Source organism: Pagrus major, chromosome 1, assembly GCF_040436345.1.
Source record: "Pagrus major chromosome 1, Pma_NU_1.0".
NCBI lineage: Eukaryota > Metazoa > Chordata > Actinopteri > Spariformes > Sparidae > Pagrus > Pagrus major.
Window position 1 is genome coordinate 32,233,012 of NC_133215.1, and position 22,994 is coordinate 32,256,005.

Below are 22,994 nucleotides of genomic sequence, written 5' to 3' on the forward strand. Positions count from 1 at the left end.
GAATAATAAGATTAATGATGGCTGAATTTTCTATGAAAGTCTATGTATTGTACATGGGACACTGGAATAGAGCTGAGCCATCGTTAACGTTATCAGTGACAATTGTTTCTTCTACAACAGGCCTGTTAGAAAAGACGGTCACATGGCTGCTGGGTTGGGGAGCACAGGACTCCATGGAGACAGGCACACCTGGTGCTTATTGGGCAGCTGACACAGGTGCATTGAGTGTATCAAGTTCATTAGTTCCAGTTGAGTTGGTTCCCTTTGTCCTCAGTCCCTCAGTGCATTGAATGGGTTGTTTATTAAATTTCATTTGATATCCTTGGTCACATATACTTACTGTACAGTTGTTCATCTAATATCTATAGTTTATTATCACATTATTAGATCTGTGAATTTAGAAAATGTATTGTAATGTACTGATAAAGTTGATGCAGAGTTGCTCATTGATTTCTGTATTCCAGATAATGTGATAGATTTGAATGTGTTTTTATACTTTCTCTCTTTCATAGAAATGAAACCAGCTACACCAAAAAGGGGAATAAATGCTTTCAAGTGAAACTTGCTGATTGTGTCTCCCTCTGTGTTCATATAAATTAAGTCAGTTCCCCTGTCCTGCACGCTTTAGGTGTTTCTCTGCCCCAACACACCATCAAATGAATGGGTCATTATCAGGCTTCAGCAGAACTTGATGATGACCTGATCATTTGAATCAAGTGTGTTGGAGCAGGATGAGGGGTCCAGGACCAGGATTGAAGAGCACCGTTACTTTATGTAGGATTTTCAGATAATCTAAATACAGTCTTGTTTTGATAACTTGATGAAAATAACTTCAATCAGACCATGGATGTGATTAGACCTGAAACAATAATAATGACCCATCAATCAATAATCAGCAACTTTGATAATCGATTGAATGTTTCGGTAAACTCACAACTAAGGCCCTGTACACATGTACACAGGTATTTCTTCAAATGAAGCTTGTTTTGGCCTTCCATACACATGTAAACAGTGTTTCAGGTCACTGAAAATGGAACTTTTGGAAAACTCCTGACAGGGTGAAGACATTCAGAAACTCCGTTGTCTGTGTTTATGTGTCGACAGGAAAACACCACCTGTTGCTTTGGCTTGTGCTAGACACCCTGCGTTTTCATGTGGACAGAGATTTTTTTTAAAAATGCTGTTGGTGTGGATGGGATTTTCTTTTTAAACTGGAGGAGGAAAAAATGTGTTTGCAAAAATACCTGTGTACGTGTGGACTAGGCCTAGGATTGGCTCCTATATGAATGAATGCAAATTTATTTCAGACATGTGAAATCAAACAAAAAGTTAAATTAGTTCAACAAATGAGCATAATAAAATGAAAAGCATGTTACAAAGTATATTCTATTAACAAGCATTGACATACCCAAAAAGGAGTAGGAGGAAGTAAACACTTATTTAATCCTACCTCTTCTCCACAACTCAGTAATTAATCATAATCAATTTACTTCCATTCCTGAACCTGTGTACGCTCCCATCTAACTATATATAATTCAATATACTATATGTGCAATTAATATATAACATATTATATATAAATATATTTACATACACACCCATATATGCATGTGCTGAACACATGTACATACATACACTCACACATACATACAAATATACATACATAGCTTATAATATACATAATATACAGTATATACATTGACCAAATTTCTATATCGTATTATAAAATTTAAGTTATTACCACAAATTTATATTTTATAACATATTTATATTTCATACACACAAACACATGCATACATCTAAGAAAACACTGAGTGATTTTTAAAGGCCCTCCCTCATCCCTGTATCTTTTCATCTCCTTGTACCTTTTATTGAACTGGATCATGCTTGGACGCTTGCTTGCTTTATCTCCATGCTCATATCATTCCACAATTTCACACCGCCGATTGAAATGCACTTACTTTTTATAGTCTACTGAACAGCTAGCATGTTGAAATTCAACTTTTCCCTCAAAATATAACCACCCTCTCTATCAAAATAAAGTTTCTGAATATTACATGGTAGTAGTTTGTTTCTCGCTTTATACATTATTTGTGCAGTTTGATATTCGACCAGGTCAATGAACTTTAACACACGGGTATTTAAAAACAATAAGTTGGTGTGATCATAATATCCTCCTTTATGAACTGTTCTTATGGCTCTTTTTTTGAAGTGTGAATAGTGATTGCAGTGAGCTTTTGTAGGTGTTACCCCAGACCTCCACACGACAATTTAAATATGGTAAGACCAGTGAACAATAGAGAATGTGCATTTATTTGTGATTTGTGATCCCCTTTACTGGCAATGACATAGCTAATTTCATTTTAGATGCCTTTTTATAAACACGCCACCATTTGAAACGCCCACCTTCATGTGCTGGGCAGGTTAGGAAGTATTAGGGTGTGAAGCCTTATAACAGAATCAGAAGTGAAAGTCAGTGGAAGTAATAATCTTGCTGTTACCAGTTGTAACTCAGTACAACTTTTCACAACTGTGAAAGCGTCGGCACAAATGTTTTTCATGTCACTCACATGCTCACGCACCTACATGTGTGTCCTGTGCTCATGCCAGTAGAGCACAAGACCCCGCCAAAACTGGAACCCAGTGATCAAAACACTGATCCAGAGTTCCTCCAGTGATCTGAGGGCCTGTTTCCACTAAGCAGTACGGTTCAAACACTGCAGCCCACCTTCATCAGTCATCTTGTCATCTGCACTCTGAAGTAGAATTTTATTCTTCAAAAAGGTACTGTCCTGTTTTTTGACTGACATATCATTCATGTAGGAGTGGGCATTATGGCCAAAATATTCTATCACAGTGTATGTAATTTAATTGTGTATCATAGTTAAGTAATTATGCAGTAAATTCAATTAAGAGATTATTTAAAATAACCATACCGCACTGTACTTTATCATGTTTGTTTATTTCCTTCTCTGCCTCACATGAGACAGCACAAGTTAAAAACAAAATGGAAGCTTTAAGGTTTTGAATGAGAACAATAGAGATGTGATAGAGGTGCATTACCCGCAGCAACTGTCGCTCTCGTGTCACTTGAGAAGGTGGTAAGCAGTCCTGCTGCCCAACACGTCACCCTGTGGGGCAGCTGGATGTCACGCACAATATCACTTAAGAATCCAGCTCTGATTTGCTGTGTAGCCTGCCCTGACAGAGGCAGAGACACTCGAACCGTTATCTCATATGAACTCCAGACAATTCCCACAGAATAAAGCTCGGACATTGTCCAGAGGTGCATATACATAAACATATCCTGGGTATGTTGAATTGGCTAGGTAGTACAGGCCTCTGGTGTAGTGCTATTGCTTCCTGAGAATGTCTCTTTAATGTTGAGCTTTGTTTAACTGTGGTTAGACTGAGATTAATGTATTATGCTTAATTCACAAGTGTTACTGGTGCTGCTATTACTTTACATTGTTCATTTTACATTGCTTTACCGCTTGTGTTTTAGTAGATTGAGTATAGTGTTAATAGTTTTAGTGTGTTGAGTTGTGGTGATAACATTTAAGGTTTGCTGTGGAACTAGTAGTATTTTGGGTGTTTTTTTCTTCTGTTGGCTAAAGAGGTTTTCTTTTGTGTAGTTTGGTTATCCACTGATAGCACACCCCTGCACCCCGTACTCTCCGATCCTCTTCTACCATCCAGCTCTTTGCCCCATCTACCAACCTAACTGGCATCCAACTGTTACCTGATTATATTGTTTGATGTACTGTTGTTATGTTATGTGTGTTTTGTAAGGTGTCCTTGAGTGCTTTGAAAGGCGCCTTTAAATAAAATGCATTATCATTATCATTATTATTATTATTATTATTAAGACGTCTCAGCTTTAAACCTGTCTTTGCAGAGTCAATGTTAGCGGCCCTGATTGTAATAAACCAGCCTGTTATGGTACTTTGACCCATACTGACTGTTGGCTTCGTTATCAAAGTTCACCCGTATTAGTCGGTTTTCACATGCCATTTAAAAGACACAATCACAGAGATAAAGTGCCTATAAAAAGTATTCACCCCTTTGGATGTTTTCCCCTTTTATTGCTTTTATAAACGGAATCATGGTCAATATAATTTGGCTTTTTTGAGAATTTACAAAACAAAAAACTTTAATGTCAAAAGGGAAAACAGATTTCTATAAAGTAATTGCAATTAATTCAAAATATATAATGTAAAATAAGTGATTGCATAAGTTTAAAGTGACTGACCTAATTCAACAGAGGAACAGCCAACTAGTGAAATGGAGATCACCTGAGTGCAGTGAATGTGTCTAAAGTGATTGTAATATAAATACACCTGTGTCTGAAGGTCCAGTCACTGTTTAATCAGTATTCATGGCTACAATTACACCATGAAGACAAAATAACATTCCAAGCAACTCTGTGAAAAGATTATTGAAAAGTATAAGTCAGAGGAGTTCAGTCAAATCCATCATTAAGAAATGGAAGGAATATGGCACATGTGTAAATAATCTGCCTAGAGCAGGCCGTCCTCACAAACTGAGTGATTGTGCAAGAAGGAGACTAGTGAGGGAGGCCACCAAGACACCTATGACTACTCTGAAGGAGTTAAAAGCTTCAGCAGCTGAGATGGGAGAGACTCTGCATTCAACAACTGTTCCCTGGGTTCTTCACCAGTCAAAGCTTTGTGGGAGAGTGGCAAAGAGAAAGCCACTGTTGAAGTAAGCTCATTAAATCTCCACTAGAGTTCAGCCAAAGGCATGTGGGAGACTCCAAGGTCAACTTGAAGAAGGTTCTTTGGTCTCATGAGAAAATGTATTTTTAGCCATCAGACTAGATGCTATGTTTGGCAGACAACAAACACTGCAATACTTATGCAATCACTTATTTTACATTATATATTTTGAATTAATTTAAATCATTTTGTAGAAATCTGTTTTAATTTTGACATTAAAGGTTTTTTTTTGTAAACGCATTAAAAGGGGAAAACATCCAAAGGGGTGAATACTTTTAATAGGCACTGTAGTTAGAGATGACCTTTTACCCCACGCACACTGAACCACTAAGCCAGCCATAAAAGGCTTTTGGTAAATCTTTTTAGGGTATTAGTCTGGATGGAGGGCTGAAATGGAGAGATGTACAAATTTCAACCGGCTTAATGTGATGTGATGATGCATGCTAACATTACCAATACCTACAGCTGCACCACTTGGGTGGCCAGAAAGCTCACAACATACTCAGGACAGACTATGCACATTCTTTATTAGATCATTTCTACAGGTAGCCGTCAATTGATAACCCATTTATTTGCAACAACAAACAAAATGTTCAACAAAAAGCCATATTCACAGTATTTGTGCAACTTCACACAGCTCTACATGGGCGCCTGTGCAGTCTACATCATTACACTCACTAATGAGGTGCAGCCATTGCTCCCTGGGTGAAACAGATGATTAATATGCTCCAATCACAAGTGCAGGTTTGACATTGATAATGATGGAATGGTGTCAGAGATGTTTGTCGTGTGAGTGAGGCAGAGGCCCATCAGACGAGAAACAGAGTTTCTGTCAGTCCCTGGGCCTTCTCCTGCAACTGCGAGTGCTAGGGATTTCCACCTGAGGGCGCTGTAACAGAGGACAGTTAAACACAGCAAACGTTAAGGACTTATTTAGCTTTGCTGAGAACACATTCACAATCAAACTTACACAAGTGTTAGAGCGGCAGACACACACTTTAAGAGACACCAGAAACTTGTAAGAATCACAACTTTCAAGTTTTCATAAAAGCTTTGATCTTACTGAGTAATCTTGTGTTTGTTTTATGTGATTTACTCTTCAGGAACATTGTCAAAGAGCTGCTGGCTTATGCCAAAAACAAACTTAGCGGCTGTTAAAGGATCATGATCAGGTTTGTCCAGATTTCAGTCGTAAAAGTTGTTCTGGCGGCTCTGGCTGGCCTCACACTCAGTTAGGCATGACATTTGAATCCTTTGTTCCTGCAGCCTGTTCCTCTTTCACAGACAAATACAGACTCTCAATGATCTTGAATATTAGCATAACATTTGTTTTGAACCAGATGGGATTATTGAGTGTGTTCTTGGACTGCTGACAAAGCAGAGCTCTCCACCTCTCTAAGGTGCTTTCTATGCCATTTTCTAAGATCCTGACCCTATATGGACAATATATTCTATAACATGTAGAGTTACTGAAAGTCATAACCTGTATTATCATAGTCATGCATATTCAACAACCGGAACACATTAATGCACAATGCAACACCAATTAGAGCTCCTGAAGCCTCCCACCTCCTCACTGGTAGAACTTAATTTCTGTGTCCACGCAATCGAAAAACAAGTCCCCCAGTTCTTCTCCTGGTATCTCTCCATTCAGCATGGCTGAAATCTCACTCAGACACTGTGACTCCAGCTCCCTCAGGATCTCATGGATAGCTAGACCCTCATCCTGACAGAGAGGAAAAGACAGATGTCAAAACAACACCTGGGTCAAATAGTACACACTTGTACATTTAAACTTGCTGAAGCAGTGCAGTCGTTTGACTAAATCCAAACCTGGTCAAGAATCTGTTTGCAATATATGTATGTACATTAACAAGAATCCAGATCCCACTCCCTAACTTTTGAAAGTCTGAGTTTAATTGAAGCAGATGTGTGTGGTAGGAGGCGCAGACTTAATGACAGCAGTCGCACACCTACTCTCACACAACTCCATTTCCTCTACAGACTAATCTGGATCTCTAGCTGCTCACCAAAAACGCACCAATAGTTGTGTCCCAATTCCATACTACATACTGATAATATACAGTGTGTAATATATACTAACGCTATGTTACTGCCCTCACCCCCTGGCCTTATGGGGACGTAACAATCACAAAATGTGAAATACATGAAAGTTTCATAAAAGCTAGTAAGTTGATTGTGATTGGTCTCTCAGACTCTGCTTCCAAGTGAAAAAGAAACTTGTATGCACATTTTTAAGCCAGCAGGGTGAAGTCCTTGAATTGTTGTGGGTGAAGTCATGACAGCTTGCCAACCAAGGAAAGCCCTTTGCTGATGAATACTGTGTAAAGCTGAAAGCCCCATAAAAGCTAGTAAGTTGAACTTGAGTCCACTTCTTTGTAATATTGCAATTAGAAGTTTGAGCTTTGTATATTTTTACCCCTTTTTCTTTTTCTCATCAATTTATTAATTCAATAATTTAAAGTAACGTTAGAAAGCAAAAATATCTCATTAATCTATTACAAATAAAAGGTTTAAGTCATAAGTAATAAAACAAACCATTGCTTGATTAAGTACACTCAGACTACTGCAGCCTGACTTGGTCTGGTAGCTTAAAGTGGCAAACATTAGCAACCTTTAGGCAGATATTAATGTGAAACTGACATTGTGCACATGTTTTAAAGTTAATTGTCACTTGTGGACATATTGGCCGCTGTTCAGTCAAAGTAACATAAACTTGCTTTAAAGTTTTACAGCTCATAAAGTATATACATTTCCATTTTGCATTGCATTGTGGGAGGTAGTGTACATCCACAGTAAAATCAAAAAGATAACTTTTTATATTCCTAGAGTAAATATATGTGGGAGGCTAATTGGTCCAGTAGGTGTCACTCTTATGGGCCATAGCCTATATAAGTAGGAACCATTAATAGAGGAACAGGTGTTTCTAGAGGAGGGCATATGGTTTTTTGACCGCAACGCTGGGCCATGTCACGCTAGATAAATGCAGCACAAGTATCGGTGAAATAATGTACTACACGGATTTATGTTTTCCTGTATGTGTTTCATCGAAGAACGTAAGAATTGGGACTCTTGTTTTCATTAGACACGACAGCAGCTGGTTAAGGACGGCGAGCTTTTGAGTATACTTAAGTTTTTCACTTTTCACAGTATGAATGCATATCACAATTAAAACACTTTGAACTTGCATGTGGTATGAAAATGGGAATTTGGTCACTATAGCTCCTGAAAATAGTGTATCTGTAGACAGCAGACCGGCCTTCTGTGACTGTCAATTCATTTTATGCTACCTAAATTATAACATGATTAGCTCAATGGAGGTTAAAATATGTGTACTTACCATATGTGACACTGATTCAACAAAAAAACACAAGTCATCTCAGACAGGACAGTCTGCTGAACGGCTTCAATGGAAAATATTACTTTGTTCTGAAGCACGAATAGCAATCTCATTTTGGTCTTTGGTTGCACATTGTAGTTATGATTGAAACCCTGCTCTTCGAGTTTGGATGTGCAGCATGTTTTTGTTTAGTCTCACGCCATGTGTCTTGTCTGTACTAACTGTGAAGTCCTGTCATGTTTTGCTCTCCACTGGGAGTGTCAGTCCTGAGCTGTGCAACTCGCCTGTAATTTATCAGCAACTGACCAAGTTCAACTCTCAGTAAAAAGATTTGGATGTATAAGTGAAATGAATGTGAAGTTCCAGCTCTGCCGGGATCTAATCAGGACTAACATTGACCTAGGTCATCCATCAGTGCCCACCGGGTTGGTTTCCATGGTGTTGAGCGCCACCTGGTGGGCCTTGTACAGGTCATGTCTTCTGTCCACCTGGCTCTGAAAGCGTGGCTGCTTCCTGACAGGGTCATCTGCGCCGAACTGTGGAGAGACCACCCTCAGCACTGGGGTGCAACAGTCCGAGAAGACAAAAGGCTTGAAAACAGACCTACCGAAGTACAGGTGGGGTGGGTTGACAGGGAGAGGAACAGGAAAAGAGAAACGAAGACTCAGAAACTCCCATCGACCCAAAGTGGACACAGAATGCAGGAAAAGCAAAGTTTAGGAGGGAAATAACACCGGAGTCTCACACCTTCATGTAATGCATGCATTTCAAATTGAAATGATATTTCAATAAAAATAAATGTAATGTAAACACATTTTGCTACAACCAATCAATCATTTCAGAAGCCATTTATATTCAAGTTTAGAGGTTCTTTTCTTGACTTTTCCCTGATTATTCAATTAACTTTTGGTGCTTATGCTACCAACTTGGTTTCTGATGCAACAAAAGTAAAACACATAACTTCTATTGAAGTTTGTTTTTCCAGATGGAACCTACCACACACCAGGGGCCTCATTTATAAAAATGCATTTAGATTTATGCCTGACCTTAGTCTTAAGACTATTTCCAAAAGGTATACTTAAATTCGATTCACAAAAAATGTTGAGCATAAAAAAAGCCAATTTGTAATTTATGCACCTGTGATTAATAAATTAAAATGACAACACCTGCCTTGGTAATTCCCCTTATATAATGCCAGCACAGATGGTGGTTTAGTCAGGAGTAGCCTTGGACCAACAGACAAAATCATTTAGGATTGTAGGACTGGTCTGCCGCCATCCCAGAGCGTCAGTTTTTGACGAGTTGGGAGTGAGATTCAAAATTTTTAATTTTAAATTACAAGTAGGACCTTTAAAACATATAGATAATTCTTTATTTTACAGGGCCATTATTTCCAAATAATTTCTTGCAAGTCTCTTTGAAAAGAACAATATAACTTCATACTTTTCCATTTTTGTCACACAGAAACAAAGATTAAAGACTGATGTTTTAATCCGTTTAATGAGTTTATCATCAGTTTTCCCGATAGACCTGCACGTATTTGAACCCAAGTATATATCTTTTCATTTTTAACCTATTTTTTGAAATTTTATTCTTGTATGTGTATGTACATGTATGTTGAATTGTATGTTTGTCTGTAGACGACAGTCACATTTCTTTTCAACTCATATGCCCTGCAGCGACCAAAAATATCAAGGCAATGCTAGCTTGGCATTGGTAATTGCTTTGAAGTATGAAATAATCATTCTCTATTTTCCCTATGATTAATACCAATGCATGCTCCTACAGTGAAGAAAGACCATGGAATGAATGGCTCTGTATAATGGGGCATTACCAATACACACAGCCTGGCCAAAAAAAACACCACCTGGATTTAACTAAGCAAATAGGTAAGAGCCTTCCATTGGATAATTACTGCAGTGATTAATATGTGTCAGCTGGCAACAGGTTATTCAACCCTAACTGATGCAGCGAGTAGCTTCTCATTTCGTAAACAACCATGTCTGAAGACATATCCTGAGGTCATGGAAAAGATGTTACTCTGTTTCAGAAGGTCAAATTATCGGCCTGCATCAAGCAAAGAAAACAACTAAGGAGATCGCTGAAAACTGGGTTAAGAACTGTCCAACACGTTATTAAAACCTGGAAGGACAGTGGTGAACCATCATCTTCAAGGGAGAAGTTTGGTAGAAAACAATCTTGAATGAACGTGATCGGAGATCACTTAAATGTTTGGTGAAATCAAATCATCAAAAATCAACAGTAGAGCTCACGACTGTGTTTAATAGTGAAAGTAAGAGCATTTCCACACACACAATACAAAGAGAACTCAAGGGATACAGCTGTGTAGCCTTATGAAAACCACTTATCAGTGAGGATGACCAGAGAAAAAGGATTCAGTTTGTTAGGGAGTATAAAGACTGGACTCTGGAGACTTCCAGAGTGATGGGTGCATCAGGGTAAGAGGAGAGGAGGATGAAGTGATGCACCCATCATACCTAGTGCCTACTGTACAAGTCTGTGGGGGCAGTGTTATGATCTGGGGTTGATTCAGTTGGTCAGGTCTAGGTTCAGCAACGTTATGTGCCCAAAACATGAGGTCAGCTGACTACCCCATTGAGAATCTTTGGGATGTGCTGAAGACGCCCGACTCTCCCATCATCAATATAAAATTAATGCGACTCTGGACAGAGATAAATGTTGTGAGATTGCATAAGCTTATCAAAATGATGCTAAAGGCGGTCCCACTAAATATTAGAGTGTTGCTTTGTTTTGGCCAGGCAGTGTATTTTAACCTTTTGCTTTCCTGATTTCTGAGAATTTCTAAGAGAACACCCAGAACAGCTCACACTTAGATATAGTATGACTCTGTGCTAAAACCTTGCAACAGGAGTTCAATTTGTGATACAAGGTTTTCCAATATTATTGCAGTGCTGCTTATTTAGAACAGCAAATGTAATGTTAATGGATTACTGCAGCATTGTATTAACAGTATTATGAGGAATTCTTAGTTTAATCAGTGACATACCTGGAGGGGTCTGGGGTGGCAGTGAACAAGTGGATGCAGGGCAGGCTGGTGTCCCTGGGCAGGACAGACACCATGCTGCCTGTGGTGCGGAAACCTCCAGAATCCATGCAGATGCCGCTGGGCTTGTCCCTCAGAATGGAGATCATCACCTCTGCCGTCACTGAGCCTGACACCAGAGACAGTGCAAAAGTGTAATAGAGAAGTTCAGTCTTAAAGTGTTCTGTCAGTGATGTCCAAAGGCATTCTGGGAAATATGGTAGTGGGGCAACCTCACCATCATGTTGCTGGAGCAGCTCTGTGCCTCCCTTGTAACGCTGTTTGGCCAGCTCCATCCTGGCAGGAGGGTTCTCTGGGCTGAACACCTGAGAGAAGTTGAATTCTCCTTCACCGTCCCACCAGCCCTGAGCCTGGGCAACGCTCCGCAGCTCCGGGTGCTCTGCCGAGACCTCAGCACCGATCGTCAGCTGGTTGGAGATGTTCTTCACACCCTCTGAGAAGAGAAAGCGGCTGTTAGCATTTGAAGACGCCATGTTAAAAACAAGTTTTATTGCAGTTTCAGCACTTAAACAATCATATTCACAACTTTGACTACATTTTTTTGTAAGCAAAAAAATAAAATGAAAATAAAAGGATAAAACAAGAAAAAACAAAATAAAACAAATACACATTTCAGTGGGAAATATTAATTGAAGTGGTTAGAATACAACACAGGTTGAAATTAGAGGAAATATAATAAATAATACAAATAAATGAAGCAAATAAATAAGAATGAATGATGCAAGCATGTGTAGGATGCAAGCATGTGTAGGATGACAAGGGGAGACTAAGATACATATTTGATTTAGAAGTTGTGTCCAGGTAAGACTCCATCCATCATTTAACAAACATATATTTTTGGAGTCTCAAGGACTACATTATTTGCTCCATCTGGAAAATTTCCCATACCTTCTCAATCCAAATATTGTATTCGGGGGTCAGGTTTTGACCGTCTTAATGTAATGCATTTAATTGCTGCTTTTAGCAATATTTGCAAAAGATATTTTTTAGCTCTCCTATCAATGCCTTTTGGAATTAGATCCAGTAGCTCCACCAGATCTATTCAGATCTATTGTAATATTTTGGTGAACTATGTCTTTTAACTGCTTTGAACACTTCCTTCCAGAATATCTCCAACTTAGGGCAAGACCAAACTTGCCAATTTGTGTACCACAGTTTCTCCAACATTTATCTGAATTTCTGGTGTTCGGAGAAATCTCATGATTACCTTCCACTTAAATTCCCGCCATATATTTGAACTGGTTACTCATTGATAAATGTGCTTCGGTGCATATTTCTTCCCACATGTCCTGTGGTATGTCTAGGTTCATCTCAGTTTCCCATCTTCCCTCGATCTGTAGTGTATTATTCAAATTCATAAACAGAAATAATTGGTAAAAACAGCTTAAGAGTGTCTTATCCCAGTTCTCTGTTTGTATTTTTATCAAGAACTCCTCAACAGGAGTGGCCTTCACAACTTATCACTATTCTTTATGTTTTGTGAAGAAGTCTCTTAATTGTAAATATCTGAAAAAGTCTGTGTTTGGAAGCATGAATTCCTCCCTTAACTGTGCAAAAGATTTAAGGCTGCTGTCCGTAAGGAGTTGAAAATTTTACCTTTTAAAAGCAGACAGTCTCCTGTTTGTGAGTGCAACATGTTTGAAATTTTACAAATAGTTAGCCAGAAGCATACTGTTTATGTAAGGCATGCTCGTTTGTATTTGCATAGACACCGAGCAGAGAAGCTTGCAAGGTTTATCTCCTCTTGACAGAGTGATCCATCCCTGACGAATAAGCATCTCTTTACCACAATTTCAGGATTCCCAGACACATCTCTATAAGCTGTGGTCTCATGTTGAAGAATGAAGAAAGAGATCTGAATGGGCTTTATTTACTTTGCAGTTTAGCTTCCCACATTAAAGAGCTAGTGTGAGTTTGATGTAATGTAAGTATGGATAAAATCGTATGGATTTTCAACACTCCTTTGTGGTTTGTTGTTGATTTGTTTTTTAAGGCTGATTAAGCAGCTGAACACTCTATGCATAACTTTGGTCTAATTTAGCGTTAGCTCTGTAAATGCGTTTAGCCATAGAGCAGTGTGACAGATGTATCCTGTGAGTCGGCGCACAACTATCTCAACAGCTACTGGACAGACTTTGATTATCCCTGACATTATATCTTGTGCCACCATCAGGAAAAAGTTCTATTTGAACGGTACATTGGTTTATAACCAAATACATAAAGAACACAGATTCCCATAAACCTCATCTGTACTTTGTGTCTGGTGCTAGTTAGCCAATCTTAAACTAAGTAATTGATGTTTGTAAACAGTATACCAGCTAAACAGCAACATATTAGCATTGACAGTGTGATCATGTTAGCATATAGCTCAAAACACCCCTGTGTCTAAATACAGCCTCAGAACTACAAAGGTCTAAAATCCACCCTTTTTTAACTCATTCACTACTCCTTATATCAGACCTATTAAACTGGCGGCCCAGGAGCCAAATGTGGCCCATTAACAACCTCGTTCTGGCCCTTTGATCATTTTATTATGAGACTAATTGAAGCATGCTTTAGTTATGTAATGTAAGTTATGTTATGTAAGTTTTAACACGTGCAAAGCATCAAACTGACAACCTAAAATTAAAAAGGTGCATTGTTCTCCTGTACTTCTGTGTACACAATGTCTCTTTTTCAATTGTGAAAACTAATAAACAATAATTAGTATTATTAGTTTTACAGGTCAGACAGTGAGAATCTGTAAATATCTGGCCACTTAGGACTTTTGCTTATTTCCAAATCTGGACCTAAAAAAAGTAGTTAAATAGGCCCGCCTTATACAATATAGTAAACACTTAATAGTTTCCGCAATAGTGAAGAGTACATTGAGATTTCAGACTCGTGATAATCATTATGATTTTTGCATCATCACTGATATATGTGGGTTGTCTATTATACTATACTACCATTTTACATATTGTAATGCTTTTTGCTGCTTTTGTCTACTCTGCACATGTGGCACCTATTGCACTGTAGGTCCAACCTGGACGAGGGATCCCTCCTTAGTTACTCTTCTTGAGATTTCTCCCTCTATTTCTTTTCCTTAAAATGTTTTTTTCTTATCTAAAACAAGGAGAAAGGCAGAAAGGTATCATGCTTTACAGATTGCAAAGGCCTCTTTATAAGGTTTTATAAATAAGCTTGACAACAAGATATGATGCTGCATACACAGTGCAAATATCAAACAGCACAAAGTCTAGCTAGATATTGTGTTTATATCTTTAGACCTCATTATTCATAATTAACCTCAAATTCTCAAATGTTTTTTCTGCACAAATTCCTCAAGACAAACATTAACTAAGTTCACACACACATGCACATTTAGCTACAGCTTCACTTAAGCAGGTCAATAATACACGAGTTTCGTACTTATTGAAGTCAAACAGCTGTATGTCGGCTATTGCAATATGGCGTGAACAAATGGAGGATATAAATTAATCAATGAGTAAAAACTGAACTTTAATCCATACAAATATTGTGTGCCACTTTAAATTAGAAGAAAAAACAGCGAGCACAGATGGTTGTTCAGCATGAGCAGGACAAACATGAGGTCTTTACAAGACCAGCAGCAGCCTTAAAGGTGGAATATGTAAGAACTTTAGTTGAAAACATTCAAAAATGAACTGAAATTGTCAACAGAATGTGAATAAATTGCAGTTTTGACATTATGCTGTCTATGTACTGTGTTCCAGAGATATCTACTGAAGTCAGCATGCTAACTAGCTAGCCCCAGCTCATCCCGGTCCAAAGCTCCTGCGCTAACACTCCCCTGGTCCTCGAGCTCCCAGTTCAAACTGTAAGCCGCATGGCTAACTGAGCTAGCTAGCTATGGGCAGTGACATTTAGCAGCAGTTAGTGGTTACTTTGGTGATATGCTCCGCCTGTATTTGAGTATGAATTCAATAATAGGCCAATTCTTACATACTGCACCTTTAAGTCACTGAATTATATCTATAGTTCTGCATACATTAACAGCTCAGCAGCCATTGAACCAAATAACCATCTAGACTATACATGCACACTTTACAATGCAGCCTCACCTGTGACCTTCTGCGCCGCCCACAGCCTTCCAGCTGTTTCCAGGACCCAGGCCTCGTTGCGGTCCACCAGGAGGAAGGTGTTGTGGTAGCTGAAGGGCTCAGGATCCTCCCTGCACGGCCCCCCTTGACCATGCTGCTCCAGGAGGCCGGTGATCACCGTGAGCGCTGCCCAGGCACTGTCACCACGCTCCAACCCCAGTCTGATGATCCAAAGTCATGCCGGGTTACTTCAAAATCTAAAGTCTTAGTTTCCTCTATACAAGGTATTAATGTTATTAATAATATTGTTATTTATTAAAGTCTTGCATTGTTATGTATTTAGCTACTTTTACTTCTTTATCAGTTTATAGCTGGATCAGTTAGTCTTTCAAACTAACCATGAAAACCGGTTTAGTTGTTGTCTACACCCTCATCTTTGAATATGTTTAGAAGGAAATGCTACTCTAAGTGCCACGCTCCAACAGTACTTGCTACACCTGTCATAACATGCTTGTGACAATCTACACACCCTCCTGATCAAAGCCTGAGAGGATTAAACTAATGCTTCCACTGAATATCCAATATTCAAACTGCTCTTAAAGAGGATGCAATAGTTGCTCTGATCAGCCCTGAAGATTATGTTTTCTTAATTGCTAAAATTGGATAAGCTGTTTATTATCAATATAGTGGGGTTATTTAAGTATCAAAAGGTTTTCAGTGCTCACCGGACAAGGTCCATGCCCAGCAGAGCCTCACCAGGGGTGACGGGCTCTCGGGTCCAGACAGCCTCATTCCCAATACAGACTCCCTGGTCATTGGCTCCCATTTCAGCCCCCCACATCCAGGCAGGCTTGCTGAGGATGACAGCATGAGTGTGCTCCACCTGAGGGATCTGGATGTATGTGCACTGCAGACAAAATTAATGAGTGAGAGACAGTTGACATTAAAAGAACAATTCACCAAAAAATTATTTTTTGTTTTTGTTTTGATATGTTTTAAAACAAGTCCCCATCTACTTCAGTTGTTTAGAAGAATGCTGCAACACGGTTTTGCTCAGAAGCTCCAGAAATGTTTTGTGGACTACGAGATTTCACCCGACTTTCCATCAGCACGGGGGCAAGTAGATAATGACTGAATTTTCATATTTGGGTGAACTTTCTAAGATATATCAATGCAACAATTAAATCCATTCAGAATTAACAGTAATAAGAAATAGTTATATTATGATTTTAAAGTACCGCTGGTGATTTTAATTTGGGTTTAATTTGCCCAGGTTCCAAAATAGCTACCTGTATGAATGCAGTTCAGTTGGTGGAACTAAAAGCAATGACAATTTTTACCTTTAAAAACTTAGTAGGAGACTGTATGGAACAAGCTGTCAACAGTTTGTATAGGGACTTTTTCTCTTCGACTGAAACATGTTTACAGGGAAGACACTGTGTTATGTTACTGACACTACTGATTTTATATGTATGTATAATGTAATTGTAAGTTGTGTACATGATATCTTTCACCTTGACTGTATTTTGGTTGGTGGACGCATCTCAGAAACAGATGTGTCAAAAACTGCATAAGAGGTGAAAGGAGGAGGGGTTTAATCAGTGGGTTTAAACTTTCACTTCCTTCCCCTTAAACATTAACAGGAAAGAATGTGACTACATGAAGGCCCTGTGTAAATATTAACTATTCTGTTGCAGACAAGCTTATTGCAAATAATAATCCTTTGTACCATGAGCAAAAATATCATTTTAATCTTTTTATTCTGAATTCTTTTTCTGCAGTGCACCAGACTGTGGGAGTGCACAGTGTTTCAGTCAACCTGTGCATTTCAGTGATGCCTGTTTGTTTGTGTCTGGCGGTGTGAGACTGTAGGAGTCCAGGCCTGCCTTACCTCCTGCATGCAGCCTGGAGGGTGAGACGCTGCAGGGTAGTGAGCCACCTCCTGCACCTCATCCCGGGGACGGTCGGAGTTCTTCCCGAAGATCACATGGTCATCGCGGGAGCCAGGGGGCAAGGAAACAAAACAGTCACATGACATGGGAGCCTGTGCCATCCTGCAACAGAGAAAGAGCCAAATAATGTGCGGGCAGCAGAAGTGTCTGTCAAACCAAGTAACCGCCTCATGTAAACAACCTGAGTTAAACTAATCGTCAGGGTCTGACAATGTGACGACACCTTTTCTGACCACATGTGTAGAGTCAGGAGGAAGAGTCTCCTTCCCTTCCCCACCCAGGCTCTGTGCAGAAAGTCAGATTGAGCCGGTGCACTGCCCATCCCTTTCACCCGAGGATTAGGAAGGCAGTCTTGTGCGAGCACTTTATTGACTGTAATCTGCACAAATCCGACCGCCACGTTGCTCTGTTACCCCCCCTCGCCTCGCCTCGCCTCGCATTTGCGAACACGAACACGCTTTCATGTCGGGAAATTATGTCGCCAAAACACGGCTCTGATCTCAGACGTAGCCTGTGGCGGAGCTCGGTGTGAGAGCAGTGCCTGTCCCAGAGATAAGGCCCGGCTCAGCACACTGTCGCTCCCCGGCTCTTTCCGGAGCAGCGTCGCGCCTGTCGCCGCGTGTCATTCCGCCTTTCTCGGGGGGTTTAGTCAAAGGAGGGGGGGGGAGTTCAAGGCTAATAGTCCGTAAACTAGAGCTAGTGTGTGCGTGCTGGTGTGGAAAATGTTTACCTTTTTTTTTTTCAATGGTGAGAGCGGACGGCTGGCTGCGAGAAGGCAGGTTGTGGATAGCGGGTCACGTGACCGAGAAATCCAAAGGTATGTACTTAAAGGTCTCGTCTCGTCTGGCCACAAGCACAGCTCACCGTCTCACACAGGCACAGGCGTCCGGTCCACACCTGTGGAAAGCTGCACAGCAGAGCCCGAGTGATGATGATGCAGCTCTTCATCATGAGTCGGCCTCACAGCCAAGACTGGTTTGAAATCAGTCCATGAGAATCATGTTTCATAATCCTGTGTTACTACTAAAAAGTTGACATTAAACACAGACTTTGTTTCTTCTTCTTCTTCTTTATTTCTGCCCTTTCACCACTTCCACTGTATAAAAATAAGAGCGTATAAAACTGTAATTATATGCAAAGTATTTGTTTCATCATAGTTGCTGATTATCAGCTTCAGCTAAACTCATGAGTTCATGTCTGTGTGACTCAAAGTGATGAGCTGGACAAATGTCTTACCTTGCATTCGCTAAAGTAAACAAGTTCATATTTGTTATAAGTTAGGAGCAGCGCTGCAAACTGAGCCTGAGGTCCAGTTCACTGGCACAGAAGAGCACGGCTGGGCCTGTAACAGCTGCATATTGTCTTTTGTAGCTCTGGAGGGAACCTTACAAAGTTTGAGAAAAATAACCCTTGTGATGTCATCAGGGTTTGATTGTATGGCGTTGCATTATGGGAAATGTAGGATCCTGTGTTTCAAGAGCTCAACACATACTCGAGAAAGTCAGAACTATGATTCTGACCATGCATTAAAAAGTACTAAACGAGGGTCAGGGATGAGTGTTTAGGTATAGACATGGATTCCTGTATATTTGTTGATAAGTTGTTGTGTATGTTGGTATCTATTTTCACTAAAGGTAGACCTCTGTCAATTTTATGTATTTTCTAATTTGTTATAAAATTAATAAATTATCAAATTAATATACCATTATAAAATGAAGGATTGTACAATGAAATGATTATTATTCCCTTTACGCTCCTCACAAAGACAGAATTATATAAATGGATGCTTAAATAGTAATAATAAGTTATAATTATAAAACTACTTTTTTTCTATCTTTATGCCTTATTTTTTATTTTAATTCATGTATACCTATACTTGTACCTTACTTTGTAGTACACTATTACAAAAGAAAGCAGCAAATGGTCTGCAACCTAAAAAGACAAAACCAGTCTGTGTCTGAAGGGTTTTTACATAACCTGGCAACAGAAAAGGTGTTCTTATTAATGGTTTATAAGTGATGAAAAAGCAAAAGAAATGAGTGATAAAAAGCATTTGTGAAAAACAAAAGGTTAGTTACAATTTTTGAATGTAAAGTACTTCTTATATTATTTATTTCTGGATTCTTATTATTACTGATGCACAGTGTTAATGATAGCAGCAGTGGAATTGATTTTGACTGCTTTTTACACTGTTGGGTAATTTAACACAAAATACTTTGTCACAAAAACATTCATGAAGTTTGGTTCAATAATGAATTTATTATAGGTCTTCTGAAAATGTGACCAAATCTGCTGGCTCAAAACTATACATACAGTACTTCTGATATCTGGTTAAATGTCTCTTGGCCATTTTCACCTCAGTTAGGTGCTTTTGAAAGCCATCCACAAGCTTCTGGTAGTCCTCTGGATGAATTTTTAACTACTCCTCTTGATAGAATCGGTGAACTAAATTTGTTGGCTTCCTGTCACAGACTTGTTTCTACAGCACAGTCCACATGTTCTCGATGGGGTTCAAGTCAGGACTTTGGGAAGGCCGTTCCAACACCTCAATTCTAGCCTGATTTAGCCGTTCTTTTACCACTTTTGATGTGTGTTTGGGATCATTGTCCTGTTGGAACGCCCAACTGCACCCAAGACCCAATCTACTGCTGATGATTTTAGGTTTTCCTGAAGAACTTGGAGATAATCCTCCTTCTTCATTATTCCATTTACTTTCTTTAGAGCAGCAGATCCACTGGCAGCAAAACAGCCCCACAGCATAATACTACCAGCACCATGCTTGACAGTAGGTCTGGTGTGCTTGGAGTTAAAGGCCTCACCTTCTCTCCTCCAAACATATCGCTGCTCATTGTGGCCAAACAACTACATTTTTGTTTCATCTGACCACAGAGTTTTCCTCCAGAAGGTTTTTTCTTTGTCCATGTGATCAGCAGCAAACTTCAGTCGAGCTTTAAGGCGCCACGTCTGGAGCTTCTGTCTTGTATGGCAGCCTCTCAGCCCATGTTGATGTAAAACACACTTGACTGTGGACACTGACACCTGTCTTCCAGCAGCTTCTAATTCATTGCAGACTTTCTTTTTGGTGGTTTTTGGTTGACTCTTGACCATCCTGACCAGTTTTCTCTCAGCAGCAGGTGATATTTTGTGTTTTCTTCCTGATCGTGGCAGTGACACAACTCTGCCATGCGCCGGCTGTTATCAATCAGAATCAGTCAGAAGAAGTTAAGAGGCCATGCTACAAAGCAAATTTGATTCAGACAACTTTATACATCACCACAATTGGTCATTCAGTTTGTTGTATGTATATTTTTGAGCCAGCAGATTTGGTCACATTTTCAGAAGACCTATAATAAATTCATATTTAAACCAAACTTCATCAATGTTATTTGTCACAAAGTACTTTGTGTTCCTCTCATTCCATCACAGAAAAATGAAAGAAGAAATCATTGGAACTGAAGACTGCCATGATATATATTTTCCTTACAAATGTATGTAAACTCCTGACCACAACTGTATGTTTCTTGTGCAGTCCAAAGAGTCTCTTTTCTGAGGAGTCACAGTTTTTGGCACAGTGAAAACCACACTACTGCTTTTAACCAGTACTCTAGATCCCATGTTGGCTAATCAGTGTAATTAAAGTTGGGCGAATTCCTGTGTGTCAGTGGGTTTTATCGAGTGGGCGTCTCCCATCACTGGTGTTTCATTGAATTATGTTGCTGACACTTCCTGTCTGTGGCTCAGTCTCAGACACACACACACACACACACACACCTCCCAACACCTTCCACCTGCTTGTTGCACTTCACTTTGTCGTAAAGGCTTGATTCATTGCATGTTTGTCCACAGTTTGACATACCTGTCTCTCAGATTTCTGTCTCCACCCTATTACAGTGGAAGTGAATTGATTTATTATTTAAAAATGAAATCTAAAAATCATTTTGAAATGTTTTTAAGAAAGAAAAATCCACAGCAACATGTCATAAGCAATGTCCCTGCTACTCTGTATGATATTGGTTCTGGTGTACATTGTGTCTGTTTCTATAAAGACACATTTGATTCTTTTAAATGCCATTTTCAGCCTTGCCTGGTTCCATGCCTCTGAATTTCTGCCCAAGCCTCGAATTTATTAATTATCAGAAATTCAAATACATGTCTTGTTGTGCTCATTGCTTGTATTCACGCAAGAATCCTAATTATATTTGTCACCTTCCTGAGAAAAACCCTTTGGACTGTCCCGGAAAATCCGACCTGAGTACTTCACGAAGAAATTCACAGTCCAGGAGCATAAACAACTTAAAACAAATCATCCACAGGCTTGTATAGGCAACCAAGAGAGACAGGGCAGGTGTCATTTTTCACGTCACTTTACAATCTGCACACGACCAATCGAAAGTGATTAATATAAATTACTACAAATTGTTACATGGAGCCCCTTTAAAGCTGCACTCATCAATATTTTTATAGTAACAATGGATCAAATAACTGCACGCAATATAAAAGACATTGCTTATAGTGACAATACTACAGATGGCTATTACATGACTCTGCAGCTCCATCTGGTTCAGTTTTATGGCTCGCATTCTTACTGTTTTGATTCACTCTTACCGCTGTAACGCTTAATTTCCAGCAGTAGGAAGCAGCTGTTTAACACAAAAAAAGCTCCATTGAACCCGGTGTCTGCCTATACCACTACACTACTGACTACACTACCTCTACCTGCCTCGCACCAAAAGTCAAAATTAGCGACTAGCTAGTGAAAATAATATAAAAAAGAGAGTTAATATTAGACTGGAGATTCATCAGGTGTCCAGAAGCACCAATCCCAGTAAGTGCTAATCCTGTATACATCTTTTGGATGTAAGGCAATTCCAAGCGCTGTGCAGGGGCCTAGAAATACATTAAAAACAAAACACTGAGAAAATATCATCTGCCGCCTCAAGTGGCCAATTTGTAGCACCAGCTAATGTTGCTAACGTTAACATTGCTAGCACTAGCTAACATTAACGTTGATAACTCTAGCTAGCTAACGTAAATGATGCTAACACTAGCTAGCTTACATTAGGGCAGTACAGTAAACTGGGCGTATACTGTAGAACTCAAGTCATTGTTACATTTTTTTCTTACACAAACTGGCAACTACGAAGACTCATGATGCTGACGAAACACGGATACCACATGATTGCAATGCAATGGCGCTACACTATTGGCTGACAAACCTTGTAAGAAGCTGAAACCAACTATCAAAATTCTTACACAGAGATAAAGCAATCATTTTGGACCAGACCATTTTTTTGTAGATTAATAGGCCTAATTCAAAATCCTAATAATGTTATTAAGAAAAAGAGCCCTTTTCTACATGTTCTGTAGATGTATTATTTAAAAAAAAATACATAAAAATGTTATCAATATGACCTTCAAATTTCAATTTTGTGTTTACAGATTGTTTCGCTGCCACCAAGTAGACAAGAATATGAATTAATCTAGCTGTAAAAAGCTGGCTAAAGCTAAACATTGATGTGCTCACTGAAAATGACATCCATAGAATTGATACATCACTCAGTACTGATTGGTTAACAGATCTAACATGAACATGATGTCAGACTGAATAATGAGTAAAAACAGATTTAGATTTTAGTGTGAGCACTGCAAACAGAACTCCTTTCACTTCCACTGTAGTTGGGGTTTGAGGCAGAAAACTGTATGGTTTATTAATTACTACAGGTAATAAATCACATGTGTTTTCTAGTTACCTCATCCAATTGTCTAAACTGACAGTGTGTCTGTTCACAGTTATTT

At 39.2% G+C, this 22,994-nt stretch overlaps 1 protein-coding gene across 3 annotated transcripts; it reads right to left on the minus strand.

The window, feature by feature from the left end:
• Nucleotides 1–5,249: 5,249 nt before the first annotated feature.
• Nucleotides 5,250–18,116, minus strand: scrn2 (secernin 2). Of its 3 annotated transcripts, none has more exons than XM_073474899.1 (9): nucleotides 17,929–18,110; nucleotides 17,138–17,300; nucleotides 15,972–16,153; nucleotides 15,268–15,467; nucleotides 11,403–11,618; nucleotides 11,129–11,294; nucleotides 8,523–8,703; nucleotides 6,309–6,465; nucleotides 5,250–5,628 (listed from the first exon to the last, which is right to left on the minus strand). In XM_073474899.1, exons 2-8 carry the CDS (start codon nucleotides 17,297–17,299, stop codon nucleotides 6,313–6,315), a joined length of 1,260 nt encoding a protein of 419 aa, XP_073331000.1. In that variant the 5' UTR covers nucleotide 17,300; nucleotides 17,929–18,110; the 3' UTR covers nucleotides 5,250–5,628; nucleotides 6,309–6,312. The 3 variants fall into 3 exon arrangements, with proteins under 3 accessions (XP_073331000.1, XP_073331004.1, XP_073331013.1); XM_073474903.1 differs by lacking the exon at nucleotides 17,929–18,110 and adding an exon at nucleotides 17,422–17,808; XM_073474912.1 differs by lacking the exon at nucleotides 5,250–5,628 and having other exon boundaries at nucleotides 6,384–6,465; nucleotides 8,500–8,703; nucleotides 17,929–18,116.
• Between the last annotated feature and the right edge of the window lie 4,878 nt (nucleotides 18,117–22,994).